Source organism: Egretta garzetta, unplaced genomic scaffold, assembly GCF_000687185.1.
Source record: "Egretta garzetta isolate BGI_Z169 unplaced genomic scaffold, ASM68718v1 scaffold425, whole genome shotgun sequence".
Lineage (NCBI taxonomy): Eukaryota > Metazoa > Chordata > Aves > Pelecaniformes > Ardeidae > Egretta > Egretta garzetta.
Window position 1 is genome coordinate 4202673 of NW_009259796.1, and position 19256 is coordinate 4221928.

General features: G+C 53.9%; 1 protein-coding gene across 1 annotated transcript; it reads left to right on the top strand.

Annotated features, from left to right (window-relative positions):
- Window positions 1-12165: 12165 nt before the first annotated feature.
- APOD (apolipoprotein D) lies at window positions 12166-17313 on the top strand. The gene is made up of 5 exons (XM_009639771.2): window positions 12166-12281; window positions 13224-13377; window positions 13663-13784; window positions 15582-15670; window positions 17078-17313. The coding sequence occupies exons 2-5, from the start codon at window positions 13255-13257 to the stop codon at window positions 17311-17313; spliced, it is 570 nt and encodes a 189-aa protein (XP_009638066.1). The 5' UTR covers window positions 12166-12281; window positions 13224-13254.
- The last annotated feature ends 1943 nt before the right edge of the window (window positions 17314-19256 follow it).

Sequence of the window (19256 nt, forward strand, 5' to 3'; positions counted from 1 at the left end):
AGCAGGTAGTGGGACTGTGGAGGCTCAGTGAGAGCTGCCTGGAGCAGAACAGGCAGCACGACCCATTTCTTCAGCAGAAGGCCGCTAGAGAGGCCTCTCTGCAAACACACACACCATCAGTGTTTGTATTTCATGTGGTTTCCCTCAAATGACAGTGCTGAGAGAGTGATGCTGCACATTATTCATTGCCTCAGCGCTCTGCATGTAACTAATCCAAATGCTGCAGCTGCCTGATAATAAGGATTAGCTCTTCTCACAGACAGAATGGAGACTTCCAAGGCAAGAAGTGTTCGAGGCTGTGCAAGGACCTCATGGCCGAGTCAGGGTTAGGATTTCACAGCATGTGGGCTCCAGTCCCTTCCTCTGCCCCCTGAGATGTGCTCAGGTGAGCTGCCAGTGCCTGATCTGGTTTCTGCCTGGGTGGGGAGCTCTGGGTGGATGTCTGGGGGCGAGAGGTGTATTGAGTGTCTCTGTACTGTGCAGATGATCATGTGAACTCTGAGCCAGCGGAGCAAAGTCAAGATGACCAAGCAGGTCCCTTTCCATCTTGACCTTCCAGCAGCCCTGCAGTGTCCAGTGAAAACTTGGTTCTGAAATCTGTTCCCTGAGGCAGCCAGACCCTTGTTTTGCACCGTAGCATTGCATTAATGCAGGTATTGAGAGCAGGTAGCTGTCTTGCTGGTGAGTAACAGAGGGAAGAAATCTCAGTTCCATTTGACAGTGACCTTCAAAGCCGGAGGACGGAGGAGACAAAAGTGCAGTGAAATCCCCTGGAAGTCCATGGTAATTGCTGCTGTGGTATCCTGCCAAAGGCGCCCGTGGCTTTTTTTTTTTCAAGGGCCAGCTGCTGAGGCTGTGGCAATTTCCTACCTTTTTCTGCGTGTTTCTCACAATGCTTTGAAATCCAGACAGCAATGGCACCCTTTAGCCTTTGTGAAGTGTTTCTGTTTTCCCTTTCAGGTCAGCGTGGCTCTCTGTGATGACATTGGGAACTAGGAGGTGGCCCTCTGCGTGTCGCGTTTGCTTTAGTTCAGCTTAACACAGCAAGGGGCCTCCTGGGGTCTCCCAAGCAAGCACTGTGAGTCTGGATACTCCAGATCGCTTGACCAAAAACCAAGTCCCAAACCAGTGGCAAGTCCCAGTGTGCATCCCAGACCCCATGGCACCTGTGGTTCCTGCTTTAGCCCCAACATGAAACCTCCAGTAGCAGCAAAGGGAGAGTTTAGAAGGCAAAAAGTTTGTGGCGGGTGAAGTGAATAAAGATAGTCTCTAAAAGCCAAGAGAAACCAGAAGCCTCTTCTCAGTGGCAAGAGCTGCAGAGGAAGTGGTTCATTTCAGGCAGGGGCAAGAAGCAGCAAGTTGCTATGGAGATCCCTCGTTGATAGTCCTGTATGCGTTCAGCTGTACAATGAGCTACACAGAGGATGGGAATATGTGCTTCTGCCTCTGGGCTTCAGAAGTCTTTACCAACTGTCTCATGAGCAGCTGACATCCTAGGTTTGCTGTTCTGATGTGGCTGGAGTTCTCAACCAGTTGCAGAGCTGGCCAGGAGCTGTGCTGTACCAAACACGAGCTGTGTAGTGCTGCTGGGAGCTATGCTCGACAGTCTGCTGGGCTGACAGGCACGACCCAGCATTTGGAGGAATGTTTGTAGGCAGTGGGATGTGATTTCTTTTTGATAACATTGACTGTCAGGATATTTCCATGTGCTGCTTTCCTCCCAGGTGTGGCCCTGTAGGTGCTGTCTGGTTACTGAGCACTGGCAAAAGAAAATCACACAAGGGGGTGCCAGTGTTAGCAAAGTGGCTGCTCTCCTCTGCCTAGCAGGCCCAGCTAATGGAGATTCCTTTTTCTGGCCAGATGAGGTGTATGACTGACTGAGGCCATGTTGGTGCTGTCTGCTATGTAACCTGTTGCTTCCACACCTGGGATGGAGTTGATAGGCATTCGGGGAGTTTAGGATTTGAGAAGCACTTCTTGCATGTCTGGCTTTGAACCTGCAGCTGAGGAGCTGCCCGCTGCCAGAGCAGCGCTCTCACACGCAGCAACAGCCCTGAAAATAGGATGGGAGACTACTCGGGGCAGCTCTCCTCTGCCCTAGGTCATGGCTTTACCTCTGCTTTCCCTGCTCCCAAAGGTCTCCTTGTGGGTACTTGGTGCCTCTCAGGTGGGCTGCCTCCCCTGGGGCTTCTTGTCTTCTCTAAGAAGAAATCAAGGAAAAACATGAATCAGCATTATCAGTTGGAAAAAATTATGTTTTAAACGTGTCAAATGAAGATTGGGAAGCTGCACTAAACAGTCACAACAGGTCAGAAAGGCCGCTGAGGTCCTGCCTTGCGCAGGGAGATGCTGGCCCAGCCCCTCTGCCGGCAGCCGGGGCAGCGCACGGGAGCAGGATGCCTTCGCCGGCTTTGCTGCTTCTGCGGGGAGCTCTGCTCCCAGCACCCAGCTCTGCAACACTGCCACCCAGCGCACCCTGAAACGCGAGCCTTGCAGAGCGCGTTAGAAACTGTAAGACCTAGGAAACCCAGGGTGGGTTTATCCTTCTAGCTTGGAGAGACACCCCCCCCACCGCCAACCACGGTGGTGCTGTGTAAATAGCAGCAGCAGCACCTGCCCGCCTGGCTGGGGTTTTGAAACATGAGTTGTCAGCTTCTCGTGCAACCACAATGCTGAGAAATGTCTTAGAAACAAACCAATACCAGCAGGTTTCTCAGCCAGCAGCCAGAGCCCTGGGGATTGGAGAGATGCTACAAATAGCATGAGAATTTGTAATGGAGCCAGCTCCACCTCCGGGGCCTGGTGTGGAGCCAGGTACCGTTAATTCATCCTCAGCAGTGCTGGGAGGGCTGCAGGGATGCTACCGGTACAGTCCTATCTGTCTTGGTCGGGGAGGGAGCAGACGCGTGTCTTCACCTCAAAACAGTGATGTGAAATCATACTATTGCCCTGACAGAAGCTTACCGGGAGGCAGAAAGCGACCGTGCGCGCAGGTCTCCTGCAGCGTGCAGTGCCTTCTCTGGGGGTGTCTTGCAGGAGGCGGCTCCGGGCACGGCGCTTGGCTCAGCCGGTATTCAGGTGCGGTCATCGTGCACATGCTACGGTGAACACGCAGTAATTCGCTTCCCTCGGGGTGGTTTAATTTGGTTCCCTGAGGGCGGTTTGGCTCGCAGCACTTTTTGCCAACAGAGAGGTAACAGTGGGTCTCTGCCCACCCCATCGCCTGCACGTTTGCAGCGTTGCTTTCCTCGCTCCTTAACAGAGAAGCTGTTTGTGTTTTGGTCCCGTAGGTATGGTCAGGGAGGTGGTTTTTTTGGTCTCTCTTCTGTTAAAGCACATCATTATCCTAATGAAGGAGTCCTTGCCCCCAGGCAGCTTCTGGCCCCAAGTAATCAACATGGAAAAAGAGTCTGAAGGTTTTTGGCTTTTTGGAAAAATATCTGTATTTTTAAGAGTGAGGGTTTCAAAGACTCCACGGTACTGCTATGCCATTGCCAGCTTTGCAGCTTCATAGCCCTTACATCATGAATTTGGTCCAAATCCCATGAGTTTTATGGGTTTGCTTGGAAGAGCACATAGTAACAGTTGATCTGTCTACCATTCCCCACTCTAGCCTTCCCCTGTTCCTGGCCAGCATGGCACAGGATTGTCCACCCCCCAAGCATGTTGTATCAGGCGTTTGGGCCCCTTGTATGACAGCTCTTTCTCGTGCAGGACATGGCAGATGATGTTATGAAGAGCAGTGAAGTTTCCAAGTCCTCGCCAGCTCCAGCACACAGCCAGAGCAGCTCTGGTCACCTGGAAGCCTGGCAGATCTCCCTTCACTGCCTTTGTCAGGACATCGGTAAAAGTAGAAACAGGTAAAACGAAAGAAAGAATTTCTGTTTTGATTGTAGAGAGGGCATTTGGCGGAGTAACCAGGTAAGAGCTGGTCTATTTTAATGGTATAATGGAAACAATTCTGCCTGGGACTGAGATTGCACTGCCCCGGCTCGCTGAGTGTCCTGAACAAATCACTCTGCCTGCACCAAGCTCCCTTACCATCCCAGCCACCTTTGCCACCACCCTGCTCATGCTGGAAAGTGGAAAACCAAAAAGTACACATTGCACTGCCATGCAGTGCTGTTCGATTCCTTTTGTTGTTATAACTGATGCCAGAACGGGTGTTACCAATCTCCTTTCCCATAGGCTGAATTACCTTCAGCGGCAGAGTAAAAAATGTGGCATCTCCAGCCTTCTGTGTGAAAGTTGCTACAAGTGCCTTATAAAGTCCTCTGAACTTCTACAGCTTCGGGGAGGAAGGTGCCAGGCTTGAGGGCAGACATTAACACTCTTGTGCTGCTTTTAAATGGGCACCAGGGTTAACCATCACCCCACAGGCACCTTGCCCAGGGACCTTGGACTGCAGCTTGGGGGAAAGCTCTACATCGTCTTTTAATGCGTAACTCTAGGGCCTCCCTGCCAGAGCGATCGTGCTCCCAGGGTTGCTGATGGTACCGGTCACTTTGTGGGGTCAAGTGCCATAGGAGAAGTAGTTTTACTGGTGGGACTTTAACCAGGCTTACTACAACGATCAGTCAGCAGGCTGCCAGCGCCGTGCGTCCTTGCGTCTCCTTCCCAGTTTCTGCCTGCTCAGGGGTGTTGAAGCATTCAGAGCACAGCAAAGCACCTTCCCTTCCCAGCTCTAATGAGATGCAACTGTTGCTCCAGGAAGCGTGACTAACGAGGGAGCCAACGGGAGAGGCAATGCATCCTGGTAAGGCCCCACGGCTCCATCACCTACTGCAGGGAGGAACAGGGCAGTCCCTGGGTGCCACGGGGGACATCCAGTGGGTGTCTGGAGTATGGCTACATGGCTCCTCTTCCTATGGAAAGCAGCGCATGAACGCTTGCGCAGGTACTTACCCTGGCAGCCCTCCCGAGAAGAAGATGGGGATCGAGTGCTCCAATACAGCTGAGGTCCACTTTGATAATGGGAAAGCACCTGCAGGAAATCTGCCTGGTGGCTTGGGAAAGGTTTGGAGGTGGCAATCACCGTCTTTAAAGAGGATGAGAGAGTGTGGTGGCTTGGTTCTGTGGCACAAGGTGGCTCAGAGGAGGTGCAGGACAGAGTCATCTAGTGGGTGCAGTGGTCTGTCCGTCCCAACAAGGGACTCCAGCACTGAGTTTTCTTGGGACCAGCACTGGTGTGGGGATGGTGCTGGTGCTTTTACCGGGAGCTGCTGCCGCACCACGTGCACACGCAGGAGGCACCTCTCCTCCCCGTCTCCCTCATATGCTCAGCCCCCACACTAAGTCCCAACCTCATCCCCCCCCCGCCCATACTCTTTTGTTGCACACCTTTACTGACAAATGAGTCCCTAAGACCCTGTATCCCCAAGAGCACCCAAGAAAAGTGTTTTCCTTGCACACTTTTCCATTCTCGAGCCACACGTGAGCTGCCAGGTTCCCTCGAGCTTTGGGGACAGCTGTACCAAGTGGCCCCTGCCTGCCTGCAGCACTGACAGGAGCAGGCATGGCACTCGGCACAGCCAGGTCCAGCTCCTGGTTTGGGCAGCTCTCTCTGCCCGCAGGCACCGGCCAGGAGCCGGCCCCCAGCTCTGCCTGCACACAGGCACCTACAGACTCAAAATCAGTCCCAGGTTGATTCATTGCATCCCGAGGAAGTTCCTAGACTCCTGTACGTCTGTCCTGGTGTGAGAAGCTTTTGCTCTATTCCATGGGTAACAACCATTTTGCAAGAATAATTATGCCTGGGAATGCAAGGAATGACATCTGTTGTCATAAAAATTCAAGATAATTGGATAATGCATCCGTTGTTTCACCCCAGGTCTCTTCACGCTGAAATACGTGCCTGGCTAGCATCCCTGGGGTGCAGCAAGGATGAAAGCATTTTTAACACTGTCTAAATTAATCATTCCTAAAATCTCCCAGTTTGTTTGAATAACTCCGAATGAATGGTATCTCTGTGCCATTTCAGACTGCAACTACGTATTGAATCAAAGTCAGAGCATTGACCGCTGAATTTAAGTTATTTATTTTCTGTGTAACATAAACTCCAGTCTAGCAAACGCTTGGGCCCGTGTTCCAATGCAAGGCATGTGTGCTCGGGCTCGGTGGCCTGAGTGCAGCTATTCATGGGCAAAGCCAAACACATATGCCAGTGTCTTTGCACTCTGCAGCCTCTGCAGAGGGATGCAACTTGTTTTTTCGGAAAAGGGATTCTTCGAATTCTCCCCTGACCAGTGACATGAGACTGGGGGGCTCAGAGACAGGGGTTGGAAACGCTGAGCTGGCTGGTGGGGAAGTCCATCAAGGCCCATGTGCCACCTTCAGGTCTTCCTGGTGCATATATAAAACAGCCTTGAGGCATAGGAACAGGGGATATCTGAGGGTCTGAGGCCACCCCTGAACTCCGTGTGTGGTTCCTGTGCTCCTGGTAGCTGATGCGAGTTGCTGACTTGAAGCCAGCTCCAAAGTGCTCCTGCAGCAGGAGAACCCCTGTCCCTGCTGACGGGCTCCACGCTCGGCTGGCAGGACGGCGTAATCTGCAGGAGACTTCTTAATTGCATTTCTTAATGCAATAGTCTGTTCCCTCTTCCCATGAGCGGAGCTGCAGTTACATTATAAATTATGTCACGAGGAAGATGTAAGTTGTATATAGGTCATAGAAAATACAATTGTGTAACTGCATTAACGCATTCCTGAGCTAAGGTGCTGAAATATGGTTTAGCTGCAGAAAATAGGGCTGTGGGCTTTACACAGCCTTCCTTGGGCATCTCTTGGACAGAGCTGGTGATGCTGTGAACAGATCACTGTGCCTCCTCTGGGAGAACAGAAAGTCCCTTTGCAGAAGGTGCTCTCTGAGTATGTTTAATGACGGGTTTTAAAGCATTTAAATGTAAAGTATGCTGGGAGCTGCTTAAGGAGTCTAGAAAAAAGTGTCATGAATCCATGGGGGAATGTGGGAGCTACCCTCCGAGCAGCGGGATGCAGAGCACAGCAGCAAGCACCGGGGCTTGGTGGGGTGCAGGCGCACCCAGGCGAGGGGGGAGCAGCACCCTGAGCCGAGCTGCAACAGTGCCCGTGGCCCATAAATCTGAGCAGGCATTCACAGACAGGGGCCCATGGGAGCCAGGATCTGCTCCCGCATCCACTGGAGAAGTCCCACTCTGCCCCCTTCTGTGTGCGCTTCTGCGTTCCTTTCTCGTCAAGAATGAAATCTGGCTGGACGCCTGCCCTGCCCGCTGCCTAGCGTGTGCTGTGATTACCCGGCAGCAAAATGCAACAACAAAAAATGTTTTACCTTATTTAGCAGTGTAAGGCTGACCCTGGTGTGGGGCGTTCTGGGAACATGCTGAAAAGCTCAGATTAAGTGCAATGCTTGAACTCTGGTTTTTATGGCGAGCACATCTGCAGGAGTGAGATGCCGCCAGGCCAAAGCTTTATCACTGGTCCAGCTCTGCAACATAGCTCTGTCTGCAGAGACTTGCCTGCTCTCTCTTTTATACCTCTTTGTCCTTGTTTTTCTTCTCTTGGTTGTGTTTTTTCTATTTTCAGAAGAGTCGGAATCCCTCTGGCTTCTTTCTCCAGGGACTTGGATTTCAGCAGTAGTGCCAAGCAGGTCCGGGAGCCTTCCTCAGAGCCAAGCCAGGACCACTGCTGGTCCTGCATGACAGGGTTTGTCCCTTAAATAATAATATCTTTTTAGTTTTTTTAACTTCTTATATCTCTCTCTTTGGTGTCTTGTGTTTTGAATACATAATTGGATAATTTCCAGGGTGGAGAGCTACTCACTAATTGCACATACATGAATCATGACATCTTCCGTGCACTTGTCTTGGACCAAGTTCCCATATCCCAGAGGCCAGTTCACGCTTCCAGAGTCTGTTTACTTCCTTTGGTGTCATAACTGTAATTTGAAATTTTACACCATTTTGCATAAACAGATTTCAAAGTATTTTCTGCCACTCCTAGAAACAGAGGAAAATTCCCACCTGCCTTCCCCTTCTCTGTCTTGTCTCCTGCAAGTTCATTTTTGTCTATGTATGTCTCAACTTGTCTGGCAAACCCGAAGCCCCACTTCCTTTAGAGGAGGGAGAAAAACAACAAAAATGAACTTGCAAGAGAAAAGAATGAGAAAGGGAGTGAAGGCACCTCCTGAGACGGGAAGAGCTGTCCGTGCAAACAATGTCAGCTCCGTGGTGGGAGTCTCAGGTCTCCCAGGATATCCTGGGTCCCAGGATATGGTGCCTCGACACTGCAGGTCCCGCAGAGAGGCTCCAGCACTGGGGGTTTAAAGGCAGCAGCCCTGAAGACAAGATCTGTTCATGCAGAATGGTGCAAAATGGCCCTGTCCATGTCAGTTCTCCAGCCCCCGTGCGTTTGGGTTGCTCAGACACCATCTGGAGATGGAAGCTTCCTCATGGGGACAGGCAGGGAGCCCTGGGCTAGCGGCTCCCAGGGCTGGAGCAGGTGGTGTCCCACAAGCAAAGGGTATGGCCAGAGCCCCTGGTCCCTGCAGTGCCTCCGCCAGAGGCTTTTCCTGCTGGTAAGAGCTTGGGCAGCTTCTCAGCTGTCCTAAGTAATGTCAAGGATCTCATCACAGGGCTGAGAGGACACTCCAACTGCTCTCCCATCCCGTGGCAGGTGGAAAGCTGCTGGGGGCTTCTCTGCAGCCGCTGAAATCCCAGCTGGGGACACAGCATGGTAAGACAGCCTTTCCCTGGGGAGCCAGGTCCCCACCAGGCCTGGTTGGCTAAAGCTTCCCTTCTTACAGGTGCCAGGAGCTGACTTCAGGGTGGCCCGGGGTGTGCAATGGGACAATCTCACTTCTGCACTAAGCCAGGTTGGCTGCAGGTAGAACTTCATGGGTGGTATGGCACTGCCCTGTCCCGGCCCTCAGCTGGCTGGATTTTACCTGCAGCTCCAGCTTATTTTAACGGGGGGTGGGGGGGGGTGGGGTGTGTGTGTGTGTGTGTGACACCTCACCCGCGTCGCGGTTTAACCCGGCAGGCAGCAGCCCACCACCCGGCCGCTCGCTCACCCCCCCCGTGGGGTGGGGGGGAGGATTGGAGGAAAAAGGGAAAAAAAAAAAAAGGTAAAACCCATGGGTTGAGATAAAAACAGTTTAGTAAAAGAATAAAAGTAACAATAAAAATAGTAATAGAATATACAGAATATACAAAGCAAGTGATGCACAATGCAATTGCTCACCACCTGCTGACTGATCCCCAGCCTGTCCCGAGCAGTGATCAGCTCTTCTCCAGCCAACTCCCCCCAAGCATGACATCACATGGTGTGGAATACCCCTTTGGCCAGTTTGGGTCAGCTGTGCCTCCTCCCAACTTCTTGTGCCCCTGGCAGAGCATGGGAAGCTGAAAAGTCCCTGACTAGTATAAGCACTGCTTAGCAACAACTAAAACATCAGGGTGTTATCAACATTATTCTCAGACTAGATCCAACGTGCTGTGCACGCAGCCCTGGCAGCTGCTTCATCGCCCAGAAATGTGGGGCAGGCTTCATTCTTGCATGAAGCCTTCGGAGGTGCCTGGTGCCCCTCCCCATGCCCTGGTTTCCCCCCAGCTCTCCCCTTTCCCGTCCTCCCACCCCTGCTCTGGCTTCCTGCCCTTTGATGTGCCTCCCCTCCTCTGCTCCGGGGTACGAACTGCTTACCAGGTGGAGATGACTTCTCCCCGCCCCACAATTAGGTGCAATTATAAGGTTATGCTTTTCCCCAAACCCTTGCTCTGGTGTGCACTGAAGGTGGATGGGCTCACAAGCAGGGCCTGGCTAATGACAGGCAGGACATGGAGCAGGGCCCTAGCCTGTGCAGGAGAGCGGAGATGGTGGGTGCTGGAGGTGGGATGACAGGAGGGTCCTGGCGGTGCTGGGGATGGGGTGGACACTGAACACGTCCTCGTCCTCCCCGAGCAGGGACTCAGCTATAGGAGCCTGAGCCTGCTCCTTTCCAACACAGGAACAGCAGATACCTGGGTGCTTTGCACTGTGGTCAGGCAGAGCCCAGAAATGTGCCCCTGGGGAAGGCGTAGCCAGCACTTGCATGGAAACAGGTCCCAGCAGCTGGCAGCGAGCTCGGCTGTCAGCTCTCATCTGTGCTTCAAGGCGTGCAGTGCCTCGGCATCCATGAGATGCCCCTTGGCTGGCAGCATCCAGCAGAGGAACGGGGCTCCATGCGCTGCAGCCCCTGGGCTTCTGAAGGAGCTGCCTTTGGCTGGAGGTGGGACCCCGTGCCTCCTACCAAGACACAGGTTTGCTTCCACTGCTATTGGTGCTGGCTGCAAGGGAGCTGATGGGTACAGCGAAGCCCACCCCACATCATCCCTGCTCTTGCTGAGGCTCAAGGAGTGTCAGCTCTTGGTGGCTCCTGGCTCCTCATCGCCTCCTGGCCACCTCCCAGGTGAATGCACACTCCTGCAGCAGGTTTTGTGGAGCATGGCTGGGTGAACGCCTCACTGCTCTGGTGTGACTTTGGCCACAGGAGCCAAAATTGCAGTCAGTGCCCAGCCACCTGGGCACATCTCTGGCCAGGCCAGCACTGCAGGGCAGCCCCTGGGTCCTGGGCAGTGCCTGGAGGCCAGCATGAGCATGAGCCCTTCCCGCTGCAGCAGGGCAAAAGGCTTGATCAGAGCTGCTCCATCCAAGGGCAAAACGCTGCCACCACAGCCAGGGGGGTCCTCGCTTCATCCCATAGGAGAGTGCTCCATGTGCAGATGTGGGTACGCACACAGACACACCTCCACATGCTTGTCCTCATGCACACAGGGCAGATGCTCTGCCATGGCCAAGGCTGGCTGTTCTGCAGTGCTTTCTCCTCTGGTTGCTCTGCAGGATGCAGGCAGCCAAGCTCAGGAGAAAAACTGAGCTTGCTGGTCTGCTGCGGGGGTTGGATCTCACCTCCGCAAGGCACTGCGGCGTGGCAGTGCTTGTACTGTTCAGGGCGTCTGGGGGGTTTTCTGATTTCTAACCTGTTTGTATCACAAGAGGCGCAGATGAGCATGAGGCTTGCAGAGAGTCTGCAGGACACCTCTGACTTCGACATGGATAGCCAGAGCAATCCCATCAGGGCCACGGGCACGGTGGCTGCCAAACTGCTGAGGGAGCTGTGTGCAGGCAGGGAGAGCCCCTGTGTGCTCCCCGGCCCTGTGCTGAGCACTGCTGGCAGGGCTGTGCAGTGGGGGCTCCCCCGAGATCTTCAGCCCCAGCCGGTGCTTCTGGGTCTGCGTTGGATGAGCCGTGCCCAGCCCTGATGGCCACCGAGGTCCTGGGAGCACCTCAGCTGTGGCTGTTGCAGGGCGCAGCTTGGCAGCACAGCCCCGGTAAGGGACAGGACTGAGCTATTTGTGGCTCCCGGCGTAGCATTTGGGCAGCCAGGGGCTCAAGAGCGTGTGTGTGTGTGTGTGCATGTGTGAGTAAAGCACACGGTGCAGCGTGTGAAAACACACCTAGAAAGAAAGTCCCAACAGAGCTCAGATTAAAAGCACATGTAATTAAGCACAGAGAGCATCCTGTCTGTTACTCAACTCGACTTGCGTAACCCTGGGGACCGGCTGCCTTCACAGATGGCTGCTCTGCTGTCAAAGGCATTTGCTGGGCACCTGTTGGAAAAACTGCCAGGTCAGCACAGAACTAATTGCACCGGCATCTTTTCTTGTAGTGAGATTTAAAAGTCTAGAGGAAAAAACGCTGAGAGGTCCTGCAGCTCCCCAGATGAGCCTGCAATGCCTCCCACTACTCAATCCTCCCCATGTACTCCTGCAAATGACTGTGATGGGGACAAGGACACTGCAGTGGCCCGGAGGGTCTCCAGGGCTCAAGTGGTCCATGGTGGAGGAGGTTACACATCCCCCCTGGAGCACAGCGATGGCTGCTGCTGGGCCAGAGGGAGCAGGACAGGAGCCGCTGCTGTCCCCAGCCCCTCACAAAGGCTGCAGCACATTTCCCCTTTCCCTGCCATTTGCACCCAGGTCTGAGGCTCTCGTGGGTGGCTGAACAACAGAGACATGTGGGGTGCCTTTGTTTGCCTGAGTGAGCAGCCAAGTTGCAGCCCATCTCCAGCTTCGTACCAGCTGCAGATCTAAGGCAGCTGACTGGCCTGCCAAAAAAACAAAACACGTCGAGGACCAGGGAGTGGCTTGTGCTAGTGCTGAATAATGATGATCCCAGCACGCTTATAAAACGACGAGGCGGAGAGCTCACCACAGAGCTGTTCCTTGCAGCCCTGGTCCTCCACAGAGCATCATTCTGCCTCGTCAGCCAAGGTACGTTTCTGAATTAAGAGATTCAAAATGGGAACTGTTTGTGTCCGCAGCAGGGCCCATGCCCCGCGGCTGGAGACAGACCGGGCTTTTCTTTTAAACTTGGGGAAAATGCTACCGCTGCTCCTGCGGAGGAGTTTCTGGCCAGGGAAGCAGAGCAGCCTTGTGCTTCAAGGGCCATAGGTGCCAACCTGCCCCAAGCAGAGCCCAAAGCACGCAGGCAGCATCCAGGGGCTGCTTGGGGGTGAGCAGCACAGTTCCTGCCTCTGCTCTGCAGGAAAAAGTGTCCTTTCCCTCCTCGCAGCCTGCTTTTGGGGGTCGGTTCATGTTTTATTTGGTGCTCGACTGACTTCCCCACCTTTGCAGTCCTGTGTACACCCTGGCACACAAGAACCCCCGTCAGAGGCAGCTGCACTGTCCCTTGCACCGCCTTGCAGGGCCAGGCAGCCCTGGCACACACAGGGACGTCCCTCTCGCCATGCAGGCTCCTGCATCTGTACACTGCTCGCTTCCACATCCCAGGGCCCTGGCTCTGCCCTGGCTCTGGAGCATGTTCCTTGTGCTCCAGCATTTTATAGCAAACATCTCTGCTTTTCCCCTTGCCTCAGCTTTGGGCAGATGATGATGTTCCCATGTGTCCTCAGGTGTTTCTCACCCCTGCATCTTGCTAGGTGCCAGGTGTGGGTAATGGGTACAAGTACTCTTGCCAGGCACTGCCTTGCTTCCTCCAGAGCTGCTGGGCACAGCCTGAGCACAGGCAGGGCTTGAGGCTGTTTTGGGCTGGAGACTTATTTGGCACAGTGCCTTTGTGCTCTTTTTACGGTCCTTTTCTCCTTGCTGTGCCCCTGGGGGTGCCCTGCTGCAGACATCCTCTCCTTCTTGCTGTATCTCACACAAAGTTTTGCTCCAGGGAGGTCCCAGCTCAGCTATTTTCTTCCTCCCCAGGTCTGTTTCCCACCTGCATCCCAGTGCAGCCATGCTGAGCACGGCAGTGCGGCTCTCGGTCCTGCTCAGCCTCCTTGGCTTTGGGAAAGGCCAGATGTTCCACATGGGTCCATGCCCAGATCCACCAGTCCAAGAAGACTTTGATATCAACAAGGTGGGAAGAGCTTTCTAAAAGTCTCACGGCGGGTAGTGAGTTAGGCTAAGGGGGGATGGGAGCAAGGGCAAACTGCCTGGGTGGGGGCTGGTGGGTCCAGTCTCGACTCCTTGTACCAGAGCTGCCAGCGTGGGTCTGTGGCCCCGCTAATCCCCCGCAGCCCCCCGTGCCATGGAGGTGGATGCTAGAACAAACTGAGCAGGTGAAACCATGCCAGCAAACAAGCTGGACTGCTCTGTCTCAGCCCTCCTGCTAAAAGCATCTCTCTGGACTTTCTTCTATCAGTATTTGGGGAAATGGTACGAGATAGAGAAGCTGCCCTCAAGTTTTGAGAAAGGAAAGTGCATCCAGGCAAACTACTCGCTGAAGGAGAATGGGAAGTTCAAGGTGATCAACAAGGAGCTGCTGTAAGTGCTTGCATTCGGGCTGTGGCCTCACCGCAGCTGTGGCACTCCTGCCACTTCTCTTGCTGTCCCGGGTGGTCGTTTTTCTCCAAACCGCCTGTTTCTGGGTCTGGGGTTGCTGTGGGAGGCACCCTGTGATTGCAGTAACTCTGCTGCGGTCATGGCAGAGACGTGGGTCTCTGGTCTCTGCCTGCACTTCCTTGAGGCTCAAGCAAAGGTCTCTCTCTTGTTGTCCAAGGTGAGCAGTGAGAAAATAGATCAAATGCATGTGAAATACCCTGGGTCTCCCCCCTGACTGGTTTGTGATCCCCAGTGATGGCTGAGAAGCTGGATGGCCCGGGTCCCACCCCAGGGGGTTTATGGGGCTGCTTATGGGACACCAGCCCCCACCTTGCACCCCTGCGTGCTGGGAGGTGCCTGTACCCTGTGCTCCTCTTTGCTCTGGAGTAAAGGGACCCGATGAAAAGGGGCAGGGAAGGTGAAGCACACAGGTAATTTTTACTTAAGCAAATATTTGCCAGCCTTTTTCTGGAGCATTTATCTTGCACTGGCACATTTACTTTGCACTGGTAGTAACTGCTGTGTAAGGGGATCAGCAATTGCTGCCCATTTAAATCAGTGTGCAATGTGAATGCACCAATTGTTCTCTTCATTATACTTGATAGTTCACAGTTATCCTGAGCTCTCCTGGCTTTTTGCATGGACAGATGCAGATATTAATTTATCTATCACCAGCCCCGGCTGCCGTGGGGCATGAATGAATGAGAGGGAGCGAGCAGTGAATGCAGCGCTGTCCCCTGCGCTCCTGGCATGGCATGGGGACTTTGTTCTGGCTCACAATAACAACAACGCAGCAACACATCCCTTGTGTCTGGCGAAGAGCGGCGTCCGTGCCGCTTGCTGACCACGCAGCACTGTCTCGGCAGCCCCACGGCTCGGGCAGCGCCTGGCAAACAGCTGACCATTTTATTTGCACCTGCATTAATCTGCAGGAGATTAATCTGACCGTTGCTGTCACTTCTTGAGCAGCTCAGGAAATATTTAGGGTCAGGTGTGCACTGTGCATGGCTCCAGCATCAGCCCCTCGATCTCTGCTGCTGGCAGCATTAACTTCTGCCTCCTTGCGTGTTCCTGTTTCACAGGGAAGCATGAAACTTTCCTGCCCCACAGGCAGCACCCAGGTCTTGAGGCATCCAGGGAAAAATGCAATTGCAAGACGGGCAGCCTGAGTCGTAGGGCTTGCTGCCAGTGGGGCAGTGCTCTGAACCAGCAGTGAAAACAAACTCTGGCTCACCAAGCAGGGACAGGTAATTTGTGCACGGAGGAATGTGCCGTGACCTGGAAAAAATGCAGGTGATTAAACAGATGTGAACACGTGCCTTCCACAACTAGCAGGAGTTCAGCTGCTCCCTGGCACATCTGAGATCAGTGCTGGGATTGTCCCATCCCACATGGAGGGGTCTTCCTCTCCCTCTTCTCTGTCACCGTCCCCGTGGCACTGAAGTGCACCCCGCTGGCAGGGGCACTTGGAGAGAGGCACCCTGGGCTGCTGGGGTGGTTTAACCGGGGACAGCATTTGGCCCTCTGCGCCTGGCCCAGGACCTGGTGTGCCCTGGGCGCTGCTGGAACTGTCCCCAGGGGAAAGCTGTCCCTCCGGGGATGCGGTGGCTAGCTGGTACATGTTTCAGCCACCCTTCGGCAGGGGGCTGCATCAGGAGGGATGACTTAGTGGAAGAAAAAAAAAAAAAGTTATTTCAAACTCGCCTGATTTTATTTCTCACCTTGTCGTTCTCCCCTCAGTTCCAATGGCAAAGTCAATGAAGTCGAAGGAGAAATCATGCACATGGATGTAAAGGAGCCAGCCAAGCTGGGTGTCCGCTTTAACTGGTGTAAGTGTGTGGCTGGGAGGTTCGCAGCCTCCGCCGGCTCCCTGGTACTCGCTGCCATGTCATCAGGGGTACAAAATTAGCAAAGCAAGAAGCAAACCTCCCCTGGTGACTTCAGTGCAGCACAATGGGGCAATGGCAAAGGGTTAGGACAGGCCTTGTGACCAGCAGGCAGAGGTTTGGGGATATTTATTCATCATTTGCAGCAACAGGCCCTGCAGTGGTGGAGCACTCCTCACCAGCTGATCTCAAACAAGAAAGATGAGCAGCATTACTGTCCCTCCAGGTTCTTTCACAGATGGGGACAGGGAGGGTGGGAGCTGGGGGTGGCAGCCCCACAGCTGCTGCAAGGGCTAGGAATAGGCTTGTTCTTCTGAATACAGTGGTATAGCTACTAGCCCACCCTGGCTCTGCTTCCAAGCACCTGTTAATAACCATTAATAATACGGTTTTGTTTGCTTTTTCTTCCCTTGTCAATGTAACACTCGACAGGTGCCTGCTGAGGTGCAGAGCATTTTATTCACGTTGCACAGCGCTTTCCTCTGTCTGCAGCAACACTTTGGAAAGTGAGCAGGAGTCTCCCCTTGGCTCCCTCTTTATTCTGCTCCCTCACACCTTTTCCTTGGCTGTTTCATAGCATGCACACAGAGGGGTTATTTGGAGAAATGGGTGGAGTGGGGGTACTTGCAAAGGAGATGCAATTACTGTTCATGAGCACAGTACTTAATTATGTGCTGCTAAAGCATCACCTGCAGCCATTTCACCCGCAGCACGTGCACCCCCAGCCGTCCTCACCGGACGCAAGCCCCAGAGAGCAGTGCCTGATCAGAAATAAATCTCAGGGCACTTATGCCTGCCTGACGGTTTGAAGCTGGTGTGGCTGTCCCTCATCAGAGCAGATCCTTTGGGTGTAGCAGCCTGATGGAGGGCAGGATTTGGCCCAGGTGGCTGGTGCTGGTGGGGTGTGCTGAGCCATGCCGATTCCCACTGCCCACCTCCAGCTGGCTCCATGGGACAGGGCACCCGGGGCAGTGGGTGTTGGGGAGGGAGGCGGTGGTTCATGCTCCTCCAATCACCAGCATCTGCTCCCAGCCCTACAGTTCCTTCCCACCAGCAAGCACCTTCACGTGGGTATGAGCTGGGCCAGCTTTCAGAGCTGCTCAGGTTATAGTGTTAACTTTACAGTAAGTCCTTCCTAGTCAGGGCTTTGTGGGTTTATCAAGTCCGTCTGGGCAGAACAAGGAGTCCTGACTGGCTTTTATAAATTATGGCTCCTTGTACTGACCACAATTATGAGGCTCAGGAGCAGAAAAATTGGGAACAGCACCAGGAGGCATGGCTGTGCTGCTGCAGAGCAGCCCAGAGTCAGTTAGTTACCCATGGTGTTCATGGTGCCCTTCTTCCTCCTAGTCATGCCTTCTGCCCCTTACTGGGTCATCTCCACCGACTACGAAAACTACTCACTGGTGTACTCCTGTACCAACATCCTCTGGCTCTTCCACATTGACTATGCCTGGATTATATCAAGAGCTCCCGAGATGCATCCAGAAACCGTGGAGCACCTGAAGAGCGTTCTCCAGTCCTACAAGATTGACACCGAGAAAATGATGCCCACGGATCAACTTGACTGCCCCCCCGAGATGTAACTCCCAGCACGCAGCGACACAGCGCCAGACCAGCGATGAACTTTGTTGCTTTCCTTATTATTCATTAGAATTTCTCTATGTAACAGAGAAATGTAATAACCCTTTTGCTAACAGTAGTTTGCCAGCCCTGAGTTACTCCTTGCTGTCATTCCCTCTATCGCTCTCCCTGCTTTTTCATCTCGCTCTGACTTTTGCAGAGTAACTGACTGATTCAAAGCTAATGGGCGAAGAAAAGAAACCCTGAAGTGCAGATGTGAAGCCTCTGCTGTTGCTTTGAGTCCTCCAGTATGTGGATGGTAAAGGGTATGAGATGCGATGTGCAAGTATTAGTTCTGGGGGAAAACCTTTTGTCACGTACCTGCAGGTTTGTTTCCCATTTTTGCTGTGATGCTTCTGGGCCTGCTAGGAGTCTATGGTGTGTGAGCTACACCATGGGCCCTGCCTTCCTGGTGGCAACGCCCAGGCACGGGCGGTCAGTCCTGCAGCCTAGGAACTGACACCGGGGGTCTTTGTGTTTTCTGGTGCAGGCCTGTAGGTGTATGTTACTGCCAAGTCAGCAGACCTCCTGGCTAGAAATCGGATCTGGCCCTTTTTATTTAAAGTCTGAGAAGTCTAAAAGTGTCCAGAGATTCAGCATCACTCCATCCCTGATGCCTGTACGTGACTTGCCTCAAGTGAGGCTGGTCCTGCTCTCCCAAGGGCTCAGCTCTGAGAGTACCCGTAAGCAGACAGAGAGATGGGTCTCCTCCCTTGTTCTCCCCTGCCAAGGCTTCTTCCAAACACCGAGACACAGCAGGCTCTGCCCGACATCCTGCTCACCACTTCTGTACGTGCCGAGCGCCCGCTGGCACGGTGTCTGCCCTGGCAGGTGTTCACCAGGCACCGCGACAACTCTGCTTGAATAGCATTGATGCAGCTCATTAAAAATTAAATCAAAATATCTGCTTTGGGGCGTTTGTACCTTCCCAGCTGGGTGACGTTTTTGAGCAGGCTGGGTGGGGGCTTGGTGTGCAAGGTCTGCCCCCCCTCTGAGGCCATGGCAGTGCAAGAGCGGGAAATGCAAATGCAACATGAGCAACCGTGTCTGAAGTTAAATGGTTTGCTCCGGCAGCCTGGAGGTTTTTCCAGCTCTCTGGGATCAGATGTGCAGGCTTCCCACGTTGCCTGAGCCATGCCAGCGAACCCACGTTGTGGCTTTGGCTGGCGGTGCTCCCATCTCCTGCGGCTTTTATTGACATGGAGAAACAACGATGGGGGCATGGAATACTGTAAAGCTGCAGGAAATGTTCTACGCTCACTGTGGCGGGACCCCGATCGGTGCGGGTGTGCAGCAAAGAGCTTCCCAGCCCTGGGAGGGCTACGGGAGCTGGGCAGGGAGCCAGCATTGCACAAATTGTGTAGCTTGGAGAAGAGGAGGCTGAGAAGAGACCTTATCGCCCTCTCCAACTGCCTGGAAGGAGGCTGTAGTGAGGTGGGGGTTGGCCTCTTCTCCCGGGTAATGGGTGATGAGGGGAAACAGCCTCACGTTGCGCCAAGGCAGGTTTAGGTTGGACATAAGGAAAAAAGTTTCACCGAAAGGGCTGTCAAGCACTGGAAGGGGCTGCCCAGGGAAGTGGTCGAGTCCCCATCCCTGGAGGTACTTAAAAGACGGGCAGATGAGTGCTCAGGGACATGGTTTGGTGGTGGGATGGCAGGGTTAACGGCTGGACTCGATGATCTTAAAGGTCTTTTCCAACCTCGGTGACTCTGTGAAATCTCTACCCGTCGAAGGAGGCCGAGATGGGAGGAGGCCTTGCCGGGACCAGAAGCGACTGCCGTGTTTAAGCCACCAGCCCTTTAAACTTTTACATCCTAATGCCCCAGCTCCCGTGACGCAGAGCCAAACCCCTCCCCGCATGCCCCGGCTGTAGGGATGGCGGGGGACGGGCCACGCAGCCGCGGGC

Excerpts from the sequence above, each read along its gene's own strand:
- APOD (XM_009639771.2), top strand. The coding sequence starts at position 13,255 with ATGCTGAGCACGGCAGTGCGGCTCTCGGTCCTGCTCAGCCTCCTTGGC. Across the intron at positions 13,785-15,581 it reads GTGATCAACAAGGAGCTGCT|TTCCAATGGCAAAGTCAATG; the intron begins GTAAGTGCTTGC and ends TTCTCCCCTCAG. Across the intron at positions 15,671-17,077 it reads GGGTGTCCGCTTTAACTGGT|TCATGCCTTCTGCCCCTTAC; the intron begins GTAAGTGTGTGG and ends TCTTCCTCCTAG.